The 16,713-nt window shown below is 34.5% G+C and overlaps 1 protein-coding gene and 1 pseudogene across 3 annotated transcripts in view; one reads left to right on the forward strand and one right to left on the reverse strand.

The window, feature by feature from the left end:
* The window catches only part of RTTN (rotatin), a 145,972-nt gene that overhangs the window by 67,807 nt on the left and 61,452 nt on the right, over positions 1-16,713 (forward strand). For all 3 annotated transcript variants that reach the window (XM_049697998.1, XM_033406088.2, XM_004280001.3), the window contains exons 29-32: positions 4,010-4,138; positions 4,603-4,713; positions 6,408-6,566; positions 7,787-7,858. In XM_049697998.1, coding sequence (XP_049553955.1) covers positions 4,010-4,138; positions 4,603-4,713; positions 6,408-6,566; positions 7,787-7,858 — 471 coding nt within the window. The remainder of the gene's footprint in view (positions 1-4,009; positions 4,139-4,602; positions 4,714-6,407; positions 6,567-7,786; positions 7,859-16,713) is intronic.
* LOC117196666 (40S ribosomal protein S29-like) lies at positions 15,502-15,917 on the reverse strand (annotated as a pseudogene).

Below are 16,713 nucleotides of genomic sequence, written 5' to 3' on the forward strand. Positions count from 1 at the left end.
GCACCTTTGCCTACTCTTGCTTATGCTTTTTATGTAAGTAATAAACTGTCTAGATCTATAAATGGATCACTGTTTGCTTAGTGACCAAGTCTGCCAGCATTGCTTGCCTTGAAAGGTTCAGTTATAGAGGTTGGCATCTTTAACTGTTAGGAATTCAGGCAAGGCTCCTGTAGGAAGCAGTGTAGAGAGAGGTTTGGAAGATGAATAAACTGATCAGAAGTGATGGGCTTTCTAGACATGGAATGTTTTGACCAAATCATGTCCGTAACTTCCTATTCCTTTTTGTGCTGCACGTTTCTACTTGCCAGTGGTCTCTACCCACCACCAGATCATCCTTCAAAACAGAAACCTTTCACTCCCAATCTCCTTTTTCAAGTGCATAAGGCTCATTATAATCTAGCATTTTGAGTCTTATCTCTGTTTAAAATTTTCCCCACATCTCTTGAAGTTTCAGTTATATGTGGTTCTTCTCATTAAATAAAAAAGCATGCTTAAAAAGTCTGTTTCTTGGGCTTCCCTGGTGGCACAGTGGTTGAGAGTCCGCCTGCCGATGCAAGGGACACAGGTTCGTGCCCCAGTCCTGGAAGATCCCACATGCCGCGGAGCGGCTGGGCCCGTGAGCCATGGCCGCTGAGCCTGTGCGTCCGGAGCCTGTGCTCCGCAACGGGAGAGGCCGCAACAGTGAGAGGCCCGCGTACCGCAAAAAAAAAAAAAAAAAAAGTCTTTCTTTTATATAGCTTCTTTTCTCTTTGGGTGGCAATCTCTACACAAAGTTGAAGATCTCACTTGTTCATTTGCCTTCCTTTAGTAAGCCTTTTTTTATTCTTTCACACATAGTCACCCAGTAAGTATTACTTGACTGACTGATCTCTTCTACAGGTTATGTACCTCAAGCAGTTTATATATGCCACTATTATGGCACTTAATACATTGTATTTTTATTTTGCTTTATGCTTTGATCTGTTAGACTGTGAGCTTGTGAGAATCATCTGTGGACCATTTCCGCTACCCCCAGCTCCCCACTGGCCTAGGACAGTGATTTGTACATAGTGGACAGATAGTGAATAATTTAGTTGTATCTTATCTATGATTTTAAAATTAGAATAAAGTTTGAATAACTGGAAATGTGATGTAAATGAATGTAAATGATGTGTGTTTAATTTTTGTATTTTCATTATTAAATCATACTTTAGGTGATGTTTATATATTCAGCTGTAAATCATGCTTCAGATGATATTATCTAGGATTTGTTTCCAAAAGTACGTCTTGTTTTTTAAAAAATATTTCAAAATTCTAAATACTCTCAGCTGTACTATAAAATTTAATATGAATTTTAGTGTAGTCAATTTAGTGAAATAATTTTTTTATCTTGAATACTTGTAAATACTGAAAAAGAGCAAACTGTCAGTAAATTAATTATCTCATGCTTCAAGGTGTCCATGATCAGAAATAATATGAATTTTTTAGAATAGATGTATTAGCTAAAAACTTACCATAATGTTTTTTAAGAAATAAGCTCCTCCAATGCATTTAATATAATTCAGTCTACAAGTACCTAATTTATAGCATTATTGGTAATGTGATTTATAAATACTCCATTTAAAAACCTTTTGGAACACATCTCCTCTGTTAAGTGATTTTTATCTGTTTCAGATCAGGGATATGTGAGGACCTACTACAGCAGTAATTGAAGAAGTGTTACGTTGTTTATATTTAGAAACCCTCAGAAGTACTTTTGTTTGTAAAATTGTGTAACAGGAGAGACTTCAGATCACACCTGTGTTTCAAATACCTGAAATTAAAATGAGCTTTCTATGTTATTGGAGAACAAAAAGGCTTAGTTCTCAGTAAGAAGTCGGGGGGGAAAAAAGACAATACTGTCATTTTAAGCTCAGTTGTCTTTGAGGTAATAAAAATCAATACAGTTTATTAGCTAAGGAATAGATATAAAGTGTGATGCTTGTTTTATAATGTTTCACTCTTATGAAAATCTGATAACAAATCTTTATTTGGTATAAACAGAGGAGTACATGTTATGCTTCATATAACATCTTGGGAAGAAAATCTTTATGTCTTTACATTAAATGACAGGAAAATAATATGAAAAAAATCTGTCACTTTTGTTAGAAATTGTGTCGGCGTCCTATTAAATCTTACTTGGGTCCTTCTGCTTACTTAGCTAGCTAAACAGGTTTCTTTATTTTACTACTGGCTAAGTTGATCTTTTAGAGAATAAAGTAATGCTCATGTAACTGGACATTGAAACAAGCCATTGTTGGTCCAAATGATTTGCTTCATAGTTTCTCATTGATTAAAGCTGATTCCTTTTCAGATGGGAGTTGTAATTCATTATTAGATATTTTGTTTCTGCACAGTGAAATTTGAATGCAGTATTTGCCTTTTGTCGTTGGGAAATGAGACTTTTAGACTAAGCATGATTCATTATGATAGGTGAATAAACTATGATAAATAAAGCCTTAAAAATTATATATGAAGTATAATTCCAGGGATCTGACGGTAAATTGAAAGGAGATAATATCAACGTTCTTGACTTATCCCTTTTAAGCTAAAACCTAAACCATGACAATATAGCTCTCTCCAGTGACATATAGGAAGATAATAAAGACTTGATCATTTGGATCTCTTCTAAAATAGTCCCTTAAAGTTTTAAACTTTTAATTATAAAAACCTTAAACATATACATAGGCAGAAAGAATAGTAGAGCAGGGCTCCTGTAGCAGTCACCTGTAGTTGTTAACCCCTGGCCAAACTGTTTCATTTTCAGACATACTATACAGTTATTTGGTTTATGAAAATTCTAATTTAAGTCAAAATCCCCAAGTTATCTTACCAATAAATTGCTTTTGTTAAATAAGCTGTGCCTAACGTGATTTATATTTATGCCATTTTTTTTTAAACTAATCTTCTTTGCTGCATGAGCTGAAAAGAATCCAAACTAAAAAGTAGTCTCTGTTATAAGACAAAATGGCTTACTGTGCTGAATAAAAGCATTGAGTCCTTGGGTGGCTGAATTGAAATACTTTCTGCTGTATTAGATAACATGTGGTTTTGATTGCTTTGATTCACAAGTTTTTCCTTCATAATGTATTGGCACCTAAATATAGTTAGCATTCTTTTTTTTATTAAAACTTTGTGAATTATAAAGTGATCTTTTGTCACTTTAAATTTTTTATTTTGAGTTGAAAGCTGTAATGATGCTTGTTATTCAGTGTCAACAAATATTTATTGCACCCCTATATGGGGGACAATATGTGATTTACACAGAAATTTTCCAGAAGAGTTTGTCACGTATTTTAAAGGATTTTCTAAATCAGGTGGAAGGACTTTTTCTCAAACTGCTGTGTCCTAACTCCCCATGTTCATTCTGATTCAGCTTCTCAGATAAGGGCATAATAGCTTCAGATAAGAAACATTTCTTTTGTTGTTACTGATGGAAATGTGTTAAAGCCCTCAGGTAGGTGGGAGAGAAAAAGTTGACAGGCAATGATTTAAGTAATAAATATATGCTTAAATATGGAGTAGAAATCTAAGATCGCTTAGAAATGTAAATGTCCATTTACATTCAAACCATACTTCCAGAAAACTTAGCCTAAATCTGGTAGTTAGTAAGAGTTTTATATAGCTAGCAATTTCTAAGTATACTTTTCAACAAGGTATTTATAAAATAAACTCTTTTACTTAAAGGATACTATAACATTTGAAGAATGTTACGAGCATATTTTAAATCACAAAATCTTCTAGGAGGATACTACACATTCTTTGTACAAATTCCAAAGGAAAACAATTTAAACTAAGAATGTTTGTTTTAATTGTGGTGAAATACACATAACATAAAATTTACCTTCTTAACCACTTTTAAATGTATAAACTAAGAATATTATAATATACTTTATGTGGTTAGGATTCAATTCAGACAAGTCAGTAGAAAGGTATATATTTAGCCACTAAGAGTAAAGCTGCCACAAAATTGTTTGCATTTGTTTTTCAGGTCATTACTTCTTTTTATGTGGAGCGTGGAGGAAATGCTATGTCCTTCATGGGAAAAGGTGTCACAAAGAGCACGGTTCTCTGCTTGCTTCACTTATCCCATGAGATGATGGCCCAGGCCCAGAGCTCGGTGAGGGCTTTCAAAGCTGTCTGTCTTCCCACAGTTGCTAGAAAGGGAATGTGCTGTGTCTAACACGTTTCAAGCCTATATGTTTACTCTAGGAAAATGTCTTTTGACTTGTCTTTTTAGGAGACAAAAATGATTTTTGTCAAAGATGTTTCTTAGAAGCTGTATATTACACAAATCTGAATTTTATTTTAAATTTATTTTGATTGAAATCTGCATGCACTAGAGAACTATGTTTTATCTAAATCATGGGGAAAGTAGCTGTTCTGAAGAAAAATTGTTATGTATAACTTTTTAAGGAGGAGCTGAGATTGTTGTTTGCCTTGTGTTGGCTAAATAATGAATTAAAACCAAGTCTTAAGCATATTTCTACTTTGTTTTGATTTTTAAAAATTCAGTTATTTTGAACTCTGTTTTATCCTTAGAAATGTACCTGATGCGTTTCTGTTCCCTTTTTTTCATTCTAGGAGTGGATGTCACTTTGGTTCTTGCCTTTGGGTAGTCACAGTGAAGAACATGCTACCACTCAACAGGGATTGGCTTGGTTGATTCCGTTGTGGGTTGACCGAGACCCAGAGGTCAGTGTGAAGGAAAATCGAGTCCATTATGTGTAGATTAAAGAACAAATGAAACAAAACATGTATGCATATACTTGTTCATATTTTCCAAAATGAGGTTATTTTAGTGCTATACCTTAAGCTATATTTACCCCCTGTCTTGGTCAGTTTGGGCTGCATAATAAAACACCATAGACTAGGTAGCTTGAACAAAGAAATTTATTTTCTCACACGTCTGGAGGCTGGACGTGAAGATCAAAGTGCCCACCCACATGGTCAAGTTTGGTGAGGACTCTTTCTGGCTTTCAGATGGTTCCCTTTTCATTGCATGCTCATATGACCTTTTCTCTCCTCCTCTTCTTATAAGGCCACCAATCCTATCAGATTAGGACCCAATCCTCATGGTCTCATTTAACCTTAATTATCTTCTAAAAGCCCTCTCCTCAAATACATTAGGAGTTAGGGCTTCAACATATGAATTTTGGGGGTACATTATTCAGTTCATGGTACCCCCTATTCAGTCAGATTCAGAGTACAGATTAAAAATAGTAAGAAAGGAACTATTATAGAATCTATCAGTTTTATAAAGAACAGCAAAATATTATTGGAGAAGTCCAGCCATTTTTAAACAGTTTAGAAGGATAGCAGCCAAGTGACTTTTGAGTGTCATGTAATAGAATAGTATCATTACAATGCAGCGTTTTATATTAATGAATTTTCCAGTTTTAGCCATTTGTCTACTGATTTGATTTTTTTAAACCACTTTATTGAGATATGATTGACATACAAAAAGCTGTACCTATTTAATGTGTACAACTTCATGAATTTGGAGATAAGTATACAGCCCTGAAATATACATCACCAGATTCAATGCCGTAAACATATCCTTCACCTACAGAAGTTTCTTCTGTCCTCTTACTGCTTGTTTTTGTGATTAGAACAATTACCATAAGATCTACCCTCTTAGCAAATTTTTGTGTATATAATATAGTGCTGTTAACAGCTAGAGATACATTCTCGAGCCACATTGAACTTGGACTTGGTGCTTGACTGCCTTATGACTGCATTGCTGTTTGTTACCCTGTGGTTATCAGTGAAACTCTGTTCTGAAATCAAAATTCACAAGTTCACCTGATACGTAGCTTGAGCAGTGGGGGTACTATGGCAAACGTTACACCATGTCAATCTCTTTTGAAACATTTTTCTTTTAAAAGAATTTTGGGGAAAATACTAAGTACCTTTTAAAAAGATAATTCAATTACTTCTGTTTGAAAAGAAGTTTCAAAGAAGTTAAAACCATTTGTTTGAAAGAAACACTGAAAAATTAAGGAAGGTGGAACAAAATAATAGTATCCTCTTAAAAATGAGAAATAAACAAGAATCATGTTCATGAAAGATACGTAGGCACCCTATGCTTTCCCTAGAAAAAGACTTTTGAACTATAATTTTTAGTCTTACTTATAGCTGGTTTTGACTTTTTGTGACATTTGCTTTTATTTAGCTTTTATAACCTATATTATTACTTTTCTTAAATCATGGAATAGGAGTTTTATTCACTCATAAACTTATAGGACGGTATTCTTTAAGTATCTTATAATTTAGGATCGTCAAGACAGTGTCATAAAAATGTGATATTTTATGTACCAGAAAAATTGAGAATTCATGTTGTGAAATCGGGTTCTTTGGTTTCACAACGTTTTCTCTAATTTGAACAGGTGAGGTTCACTTCACTGGGATTAGGATCGGCACTGACTACCCTTGAAACTGGCTGTGTGGCCTTAGCAAACAGTTGTCAAAACATTTCTGGTGGGCTCTGGGGAACCGTGGTGAACATTCTTCTGGACCAGTCGGAGTGTAGCATGGTACGCCGGGAGGTAGGCCTGTCTGTTTAGCCCCACCCGTTTTCCCTCAGAGACCTGTTGTGGTAGTTCTTAGGAACCATACTCCCTGTTCAACACTGTGGGCTCACCACTGACCGTTGTCTCTTTGACCTGCGAACAACTGAAATGAAATGGTTATAGAGAACAAAATGGTATTGATTCACAGTCAGAACAGGAGTCCTTTACTCTGAAAGATCAAAGCAGAATTCAGTGCATTTTAAATGGACTCTTCTATTTTATTACACATTGAAAAGTAGTTCACAGGAAAAGAAATTACTTTTATATGATCTCAGTGTGTAAGTTTATAAAGCTTTACTTAAGAAAAGGGGCTGTCAAAATACTCTGTAGTATTTATTATATAACATGTAAGAGGAAAAGTAAATGCTATTTTAATTCTTTCTAAATAGTTTGTTATTTTCTTTACTGCTGCTTTTATCAAAGTGATGAGTGATGCAGACCATTTTAAGAACAGTAATCAAATAATGCTTAGAAGCTTGTAAAGAAAACAGCAGCTCCTGGGCCCACCATTAGCCAGTTTCCAGTTTCAAAATCCAAAGGCTGTAGTTTTCTTATTATTTGTTTTTTTTTTTAATAATAATGCTTAAACTTGTAGCTTCCTCTTGATTTACCAACTTTAAAGACTGTCTACTGGCTTCCAGTTAAGGTGGTTGAAAATTTCACTCCCTTTGGATCCCCTCTGTTACTCTGGTTATTCTCCCGTTATAATCTTTCACTAAATAGATAATCAGTGTTCATAATTAGTATGATTTTTTAATTTGACCATCTTCAGGACCTAGGAGGTTAAGTTGGACATTTGTGGTTTGTATTTCTAGTTAGCAGTTTTTTATTGGGAGGAGCTTGTATGAGAGAGGAAGAAAAAGATAGGGAGAAAGGTGTGTGTATATGATCTGTAGGAGGATAATAGAAACATGAAGTCGATTTCTTAAATACTACCAGAACAGTTTATGGTTTACAGATCATTTTTTGGAAAGACAAAATTCTGAAATAGGAAAAAATATCTTTGCTTGTGAAGTAGTTTCCCCCACTACTATGTCATCACCTAACAGGAAGGGCAGTGGGGAGTTCTCATAATGACCTCTCAGCATGTGCAGCTGACCAGGGATATGCTTTTTTGTTATTAAATAACACTATATTGGTTATTTCAGACATGACAACAAGATGGCAGTATTGACATTTTTTTCCTTTAATTTCAGGCTGCATTTATTTTTCAAAATCTCCTTGTAATTCCAATGCCTTCAGAAATCATAAAGGGTTATACTTGGCAGGTAGGTGACTTTAAACAATTATCAACCTAGTAGATATTTGAGATTAAGTGATGATAAAGTTTCAGCATGTATATATATATATATATATATATATATATATATATATATATATGTATATATTTCCTTACTGATGAAACTTTATACAAGCCAACAGGACCTCTTGAAAGAGAATGTAGACTTTTTTTTATGCTTGATCAGATTTACAAATTCTTCTCTGTGGTGTTAAAAATAATTTTAAACAGAAATAATAATCACTGACATGTTTACTATGTACTAGGCACTCGTCTAGAAACATAACAAATATCAGCTTGTGTAATGGTTTGAGTTATGAACCATTATTATCCTCATTTTTTAGATTAAGAAAATTTAGCACAGCAGGTTTAAGTAGTTGGCCCTAAATCACACCCTTTTGCTTTCAGTCCAGGCAGTTTCTCTTTCGCACTCACCTTATTGTCTCTCTAATTTAATAATAATAAACAAATTTGTTTGTAGTTAAATATGCATTGATGTTAACTTCTTTTTTCTTTTCTGGGTAAGTACACTGAGTCATAATTTATCTTTCTTTGCTTTCTATTAGATTAATTTTTTGTATCATGTTCTGAATGACAAGTCAGTAGATAGTTTTACCTAACCTTTTTTTATAGCCTAGTGCTTTTTAGGTGATTTGGAGGATAGAAAAGTGCTCACCTGGGGCAAATGAGACATGCTTTTTTTCTACCCATGTCTTTATCCATATGTCCTCATCCTATATGTGCATATGTATCACACTGTTGCATCTCATCCCCCAGGATCTTAGATAAGATCTAAGGTTTCTTTTTAAGTTTTCGTTAGAATATATTTGGAGGAGTTACTGAATCTAGTTGAGCTGTAGTGAGGGCAGCTTTTGGGGCAGTCACCTAGAGCTTGAATCCTGGTGGTCGTTAAGGCCTGGATCTCATTTAACTCTTGGAAGCTTCACTTTTCCAAACTTTGCAAACCCAGTTTAATGCTGCCAATTATTGAAAATCCCAGGCTGCTTGTCCACTGGCTCCTTTAATTTGTTTAACGTGCCTTCTGATGATGGTTGTTATTCACAGTCTGTGTTGTAATAAAACCATAGGAGACAAATTAGAAAAGACTACACAGGATTAATATTTACATTAACAGTGTAGTGGTTTTGATGCCTGTTATCCAATAACTACATTTAAAAATGTTATTTTTGGCTCAAATGCAAATGATCTCTACTCCCATTGTTAAAGTAGTGACATTTGTATACTATAACCTTTGTGATGTACTGCCAGTGAGTTTTTTTTAAATTATTGAAATAAATATAAAGGCAAGAGTGATAAGTTTTCTGGGTTCTATTAAAGCTCTTGGGACATTATAATATAAAACCATGTGTAGAAGTTCACATTTTTTTCTAGTAAGTTAAATAGTATACAGCTCCTTTTTGCTACTGGTGACATGCTTAGTGCAGCTTTTTGATTTTGTTATTTTCCAGTTCTTCATCACAGAATTAATTTTCTACTAAAAAAAGTTGAAAACAGTGGTTTAAGTACGCTTTTAGAGTCTTTTGCTTCACCTATGTTGGCCATAATCAAAAATATTTGAGAGCTACTCTAATCCAAAATAGTACTTGATGATGAAACTTCTACTAGTCTTAAGCAAAATTAGGAAAATCAGTCTTTTTTTGGTGTATTTTTAATAAACTCACATTTTCTTCCTCTCTTTTGAAAATTTGTTTTTGGTTATTTTTTTTTAAGTGTCCTCACTTGGTAGTATAAAATAGTTGGTAATCTAGTATATGTCCCCCAATTTTTAAAAGTTTAGTGGTACTTTAAATCCCAAAGTGGAAACAGCTGCTCTAGTAAGGGAGGAAGATATTCTTCAAATATAGATCATGGAATTTTTTTTTTTTTTTTTTTTGCGGTACGCGGGCCTCTCACTGTTGTGGCCTCTCCCGTTGCGGAGCACAGGCTCCGGACGCGCAGGCTCAGCGGCCATGGCTCACGGGCCCAGCCGCTCCGCAGCATGTAGGATCTTCCTGGACCGGGGCACGAACCTGTGTCCCCTGCATCGGCAGGCGGACTCTCAACCACTGCGCCACCAGGGAAGCCTAGATAATGGAATTTTATAATCTCCAAGAAGTTGTGACCTTTGCCAGTTTACTACAGCCAGAAAGAAGGTGCTACTTTTTCAGTAATTTAAAATTAAAACTGTCTTTCGTAGAACGATGAGTAATAATCTTATTCAATAAGATGTTTCATTTACTTGCCTTGGTGTACGTTTTGCAGTGTTTGGGAGGATAGAGCAGGAAGTAGCACTAGTATATAGAAGCTTTGTAAATATTTTATTTTGGTTGAGGTAGATATTTGATTAATAATATTTTACAAAGAGAACTGCTTTTACTGCTTTGCACTTTGTCTTGGTGCCTGAAGTCTGAGTTGATGCCCTTTACACTCTTGTTCCACTGGGTGTTCTGCAGTGTTTGCTTTAAGATTATTACCTCTGTCCCAATTCTTTCCCCACACAGCAGGTCTAGATTTCTATTTCATGTTACTATTGAAATTGTACTTCTGAGTGGGAATCATTTGCATAAATAAATTATGAGTTATATAACTGGCTGGGTTTCCTTTTGTTGTTAAGTAAAGTTTAGTGCTCTCTTATCAAATGTGGTAGATACTTTTTAGCTGGTTCCACTGTTTACATACCTTTTGTTTTCTTTCATTTCTGGTGTACTTTTCATGTTATAATTTACCTTTCCTTGTAATAGGGCTTAAATCTTTTCTGGAACAAGGTAAGGCCTAAGTCACTTAAAACATTTTGGGGGGGTTTGAAAGGAATATTTAATTTATTAAAGTTATAAATTTTATAAAAATTTAGTTCTTCCTTAAGTTTTAAGATTTAGCTTATAATTTTTCTTTTTCTTAGTCTATTTATAAGGCTACCAAAATTTAGCAGTGTTTTCAAGGGGCTTTTGGATAACGTTTACTTCATTTGCAAACTATTTTTTCTTTTTTTAAATTGAGGTATAGTTGACATACAATATAAGTTTCAGGTGTACAACATAGTAATCCACAGTTTTTAGAGCTTATATTACATTTATAGTTATAAAATATTGGCTATATTCCGTGTGTTGTACAATAAAACTTTTTTTAATTTAAAGAAAGTATTTTTAAAAAAATACTTTCACCAACTGCTACAATCCATCTTAATCTTCCTCTTCTCTGAAAGGTACTAGCATTTAATGTCTATACCATTAAATTAGGTTCTTCTCATATATACCTTTACTGCCTTGCATATTTCTTACTATTTAACTTAATCTTCCTAGGTGGAATGTGTATTTCAGGACCATGTTTTTAATATTAAAAAAAAATGTTTCTCGCAGCCCCATCCACAGAGAGTGGTCCTCTATCCGTCTTTGCTAATGCGTAGAGATGTGCAAATCATTCCATTTATCCTGTTAGTCTTCTTGATGTTGCTAAGTAAATAAAGTTGAAAATCAGGTCTTACTTTTTGTAGTGAAATTCCCATTTGGATTTCCTTGGATACAGAAGCGCACTGGGAGTGGGCGGTCACGAGGAGTAGGAACAGGTAAAGAGCCTCTCAGCGCAGCTTCCCGGGGAGCCCAGCAGCCCTCATAGGGCCCCGTTCCTGGTGCGTCGGTCCTCGGGGCATCACAGACCTTTTCTATTCTGTTTTTTAACAGCAGCGTTTATAATAATGGCCTTTCTTTGTTCAAGGTTACATTCCTCTCTTAGGGAGGGAAAACAGAATTAGTGTCCAAGGGACCCTCAACTATGTTGTGTTCCCAGCTGTGCAGCGTCTTGTAAACTGGTTTCCTAGAGTCTGACTTGGATTTAGTATTCCTGGATGTGGAAGATTCTGTTTCTGGGTTTAGTTTGAGAACTAATGTCACAAATCCATATCCCAGCAACTTTAACAACCAGAATGGAATCTTAGAGTTGATTATAACAAGAAAGCTGTTAGATAGGGATTATCTGTGTAGTTTGTTTCAGTTCATTTCTCTAAATGTTTGTTGAGTATTTAAATGTTGGGGATTCACAGATGATCTGACTTAGTGCTCTGGGGCTTATGGCCTGTGGGGGGAAGACAGTGTTCTACCAAGAGAACATTACTACAGTGTTTTATATATGCTCATGGTAGCTTATGTGTACTTTTTACAATATTAAAGTTGTTCTTTCCCTTGAAAATGGTGTCACAGATTTAAATGTAAAGGTAATTTCATGCACTTAAGTAATATAATGAGATGTCAGTTTGTGGTGTAAATACACTTGTTAATGCTTTCATTCCTTTCCATGTTTGTGAGAGGAGTTGGCACATATATTTTATTTTATTTTTTAAATTTTATTTTGAAAAAAAATTAGACTTAAATGCAAGTTGCAGAAACAGTATAGCAGTTTTTATATCCCCTTCACCCAGATTCCCCAAATGTTATAATTTTACCATATTTGCTTTAGCTCTACCTAGTGTCTTTTTTCTGAACTATTTGAGAGTTGCAGACATATACTTCTATTTTCCCTAAATAGTTAATTGTGAGTTTCCTAAAAACAAGGACATTCTCTTACAGAATCACTATAATAATTATCAAAATGTGGCAAGTATTCAAATTTTTCCAATTGTCCCACTACTGTCCTTCATAGAAAACAAACAAAAAGAAGACAGTCAGGATCTAGGATCCAATTTAGGAATACATGTTGCATATAGCTGTCATGTCTATTTAGTTTCTTTCATCTAAAATAGTTCCTAAATCTTTAACATTTATGACCTTGGCATTTTTGAAGAGCATAGCCTATTTAGTTTTTGTAATATTCTTTAATTAGGTTTGTCTGTTTCCTCAGAATTTGATTCAGGTTATGCATTTTTGGCAGAAAAGCCACAGAAGTGCTCTGTGCTTCTTATTATATTATATCAGCAGATAGGCTATCTCTTTGTCCCATTGCTGGTGATATTAACCTTGCTTACTTGGTTAAGGTAGAGTTGGTCTGTTTTCTCCATTGTGGGCTTAAAATTTTTCCTTTTGCCAGGAGGTGCTTTGAGACTGTAAAATATCTATTTCTCATCAACTTTTATTAGTTTTAACTTCATTTGTGATTCTTGTCTGAAGCAGTTATTACAGAATGGTTGCCAAATGATGATTTTCTAATTCCATTATTTCTTCCACATTAATTACATTTTACTGTAAGGAAGAGCCTTCCTTTCTTATTTATTTATTCACTTATTTATTTACACCAATATGGACTCAAGGATTCTTAGTATGTTTCATGGATTATGATCTCTTTCTATCATTATTTATTTAGATGTTCAAATTGTTTCAGATTTGGCTAGGAGGACTTCCTTCACAAAGACTCCTATATCCTTTTAACATGTCTTTATCAACCTTTGAGTACTCGTTTACTTCCTGGCATAGCAAGATGTTCTTGACTTTCCCAGCGCCACCCTGGAATCAGATATTTGCTCAAAGAGCCCTGATTTCTTTCAATGGAGAATGTATATAGAAATGAGTTCTAGATATGCTCGTTGCTCCGAGGGAGGGGTCTTTGCTTCTATACGCTCTCAGTGGACATAGCTAGACTGTCTGCATATGTGTTTATATGTGTTGTAGAGAGATGGCCGACTCATCTATAGTTGTAGTATGTATCGTTTTCATATTTGATGTTATAATTATCAATGCATATTTTTCATCTTCTAATGTGTTCATCATGGATCATTATGAATATTGATTTCACAAAATGCTAAGTACTTGGTGTCAGAGAAACAATACCATTTTAACTATATTCATAATTTATATGCAGTTAGGGATTTCTTATGTAACTAGGGTCATTTTTTTCAATCTCTGCATTACATTATAGCATTTTAAAAATTTGTTATGTATCAAAATAATTCCTTTTTCTTCTTGAAAATATTCTCCATTCTTCTTACATGCAATTTTGTTTTGCTTCTAGTTCCTTTTGAATCATAGCTAATGGATATGTTAGTACTGTGACACTAGGAGTAAAATGTCTTAAATGTAATACTGTAGCTTCTTGCATCCTTGAGATCAATATTTTCAAATTAATCGGAGTATTCTATGACATAATTGCTGTTTTCTTTGCAAACTTATTTGTTATGGCTCTTGGTGATTTGAAGAGTTTTCTTTCTTTGCATACTGCCCTTCTCAGCTCTCCCTGGCAATTTTGCAGATGATCTGGCAGCCCGAGCGCTCACCTGAGGGCAAGGCTGGTAAGGATATAGACGTCCTGAGACAGAGCAATTAGACTGTGCTGATTTCCCCACTTACCAGAAGACAGCCCCATCAATTACTGATGAATCTATGGAGCGAAGCCTAGTACATGCGTGAAAGGCTTCATTGTTCTGGCCCTTGTACATTAGTCATGTGTGGAAAACCTGAGCCACACCATCTTTTGCGCTTATGCTGGACTTGGCTTCACTGCTGTGATTAAAGCTCTGTTGATAATGTGCCATTGCTACTAGGAAGCTCTGGCACATGGAGATTGGGGATTCAGGCTAAATGCTTAGCTAAAATAAATCAAATAAAAAATAAATAATGGTTATGTAATATGTACATATTCCAGATCATCTGGTTTTGTTTGAGAAATTTAAAAATATTTTGAGTGAAATGTTTGAATTTTTAGAAGAAATTATTTTTTTCAAATAATGAATATATATGGTTACAAAAGCTAATAGAGCTTATACTGAAATTCTTTACCCTCTTCATTCACAGAGACAGCTTTACCTCCTACTGATTTTAATTCTTCAGGTAGTTACCTTCCTGTCTCTAAATAGTGTGTTTGCAGTAATAGAGTATGTTTGTTCCTTTACTGTGTCAATACATAGGATTTAGCTCACTTAAACAATGTCCTGCCCATATAGTTCTGTTAGTGGTCTTAGTTTCTCCCCTGGTCACCCCTGCTGTTTCTGGTCTCCTTACCTATGGGTCATATCTCTTGCCCGCCCCCATTTAGAAGTTAAGATGTGGCTAAGTTGTTCCTTTTACCGGTATCTCATCCCCCACTTCTACTGCCAATCTTTGCCAGTTTCATCTCCACTTTTACTTTGTGAAGGCTGATTATGGTTAGATTCTCTTCTACAGTCTCCTTATATCTATAAGTTGATTCTAAAAAGTGAAAACTAATAATTTGCTACAGAGCCATTATTTGTTGGGCTGTTGTTACACTTCCTTATCTATGCTTCCAGGGCTATGACCCCTCTGGCACTCAGAGGAAAACTTTCCTGGTATTTGTGTGTGTGTGTGTGTGTGTGTGTGTGTGTGATTTAAAAACTTGATTTGGGCGTTGGGTGATTTTTTTGCCCTTGGAGTTTCTGTTAATTTTTTTCTTGCATTGTGAGTCCGTATCATAGCTCAAGTTTTTCTAAGCTCTTAATCATCCTTTCTCTTTTAGAATCCCCTTTCCTAGTAATCATCCTCAAAACAATTGTATTCCTACCTAAAAACAAATGCATGAGTGACAAACTTCTGAGTTCTTGTTTGTTTGAAAATGTATTTAAATTGCACTGGATTGATAGTTTGGGCTACTAGGTATTAGGCTGAAATCATTCCTCGTAAGAATTTTGCTCCACTGTCTTCTAACATCTTGTGCTACAGATGAGAAGTTGGATACCCATCTGATTCTTTTTTTTTTTTTTAAGTTTTAACATTTTTATTTATATACAGAGAGTTAGTATTGTTTCTGAGGAAAGTAGATATGCTTGATGACCCATTCAAGAAGTTCACACTTAGTTCAACTTAATGAAGCTGATGTCCTTCGCATACTGGGAAACACTGGCAGCACTTATTGAGGCCATATTTCTGGATCAGACTGTGCCGGTTTAAGCAAACGCAACAAGAGTGAGAACCCTGGCCGAATTTTCTCGGATGGCTCCTGTAGAGCTGCTGGTGACCCATGTTGCTTTCTCGGCTGCAACGAGGCAAAACGAAAGAGGGAGCGCATGCCTGCACTCTTCAGAATTTTTCCATCTGATTCTTTTTACCTCTTTATGGATGACTTTTTCTTTTACTATCTTCACTTTGTCTTTAATGTTCTAGAATTTTATGATTCTATGTCTTTTTTTCATTTCTCTTGCTTGATATTTATTAAGCTCCTTAATTTGGAGACATAGATGTTCTATTTCTTTTGGCTCTGACAATTTTTTTTCATATTTATTTATTTTAAAAATGACTTTTCCTTTTTCTTTATTTTTCTAGAAATTATATGAGTCTTATATTAGGCCTCTTGAATTAATATTCTGCTCCTTATCTTTTCTATCTCCTGGTCTTTAAATTCTGGGATATTAATTTTTTGTTCATATCAGAATTAGTTTAACTTTTTCAATCTTGGTAGGCCAAATAATTTTCACTGTGACTTATAGGCGAAGAAAAAAAGTCAGGTTCTAAACTTTACTAGGTTGATTTAAATTTATGTCTTTTATGACTTCTTTTGTTATCTTTATTTTCTAAATCTTTTTTCTTTTTATATTAGTAAGAACTAGAGAAAAAAATGAATTTTTAAATATATTAATTAAAGGGTGAATATTATGTCAATTATATACCATGATAATTACCATGATAATTATACATATTTATAGAATAACTACTATAGTTCTGCATCATATTTACGTGTGTAATTTCTCACTTTGAAAATATTTATAACTAAAGAAAAGATGGATTTTAGAAGACAGTGGGTTTGTAACACTTCTCCTTCTAGCACGTGGTGAAACCATCAGCCTCAGTGGGCCTTTACCGAATAAAGAATCAGCAGATTTAAGAACTCTTGAGGAACTTGTTTTCAGCATTTATACAGTTTACATTCCTTCATGTAATTTTGGCTAAACCTTTGTTAATTTGGACTGTGGCT

This window comes from Orcinus orca, chromosome 15 (genome assembly GCF_937001465.1).
Source record: "Orcinus orca chromosome 15, mOrcOrc1.1, whole genome shotgun sequence".
NCBI classification, from domain to species: domain Eukaryota; kingdom Metazoa; phylum Chordata; class Mammalia; order Artiodactyla; family Delphinidae; genus Orcinus; species Orcinus orca.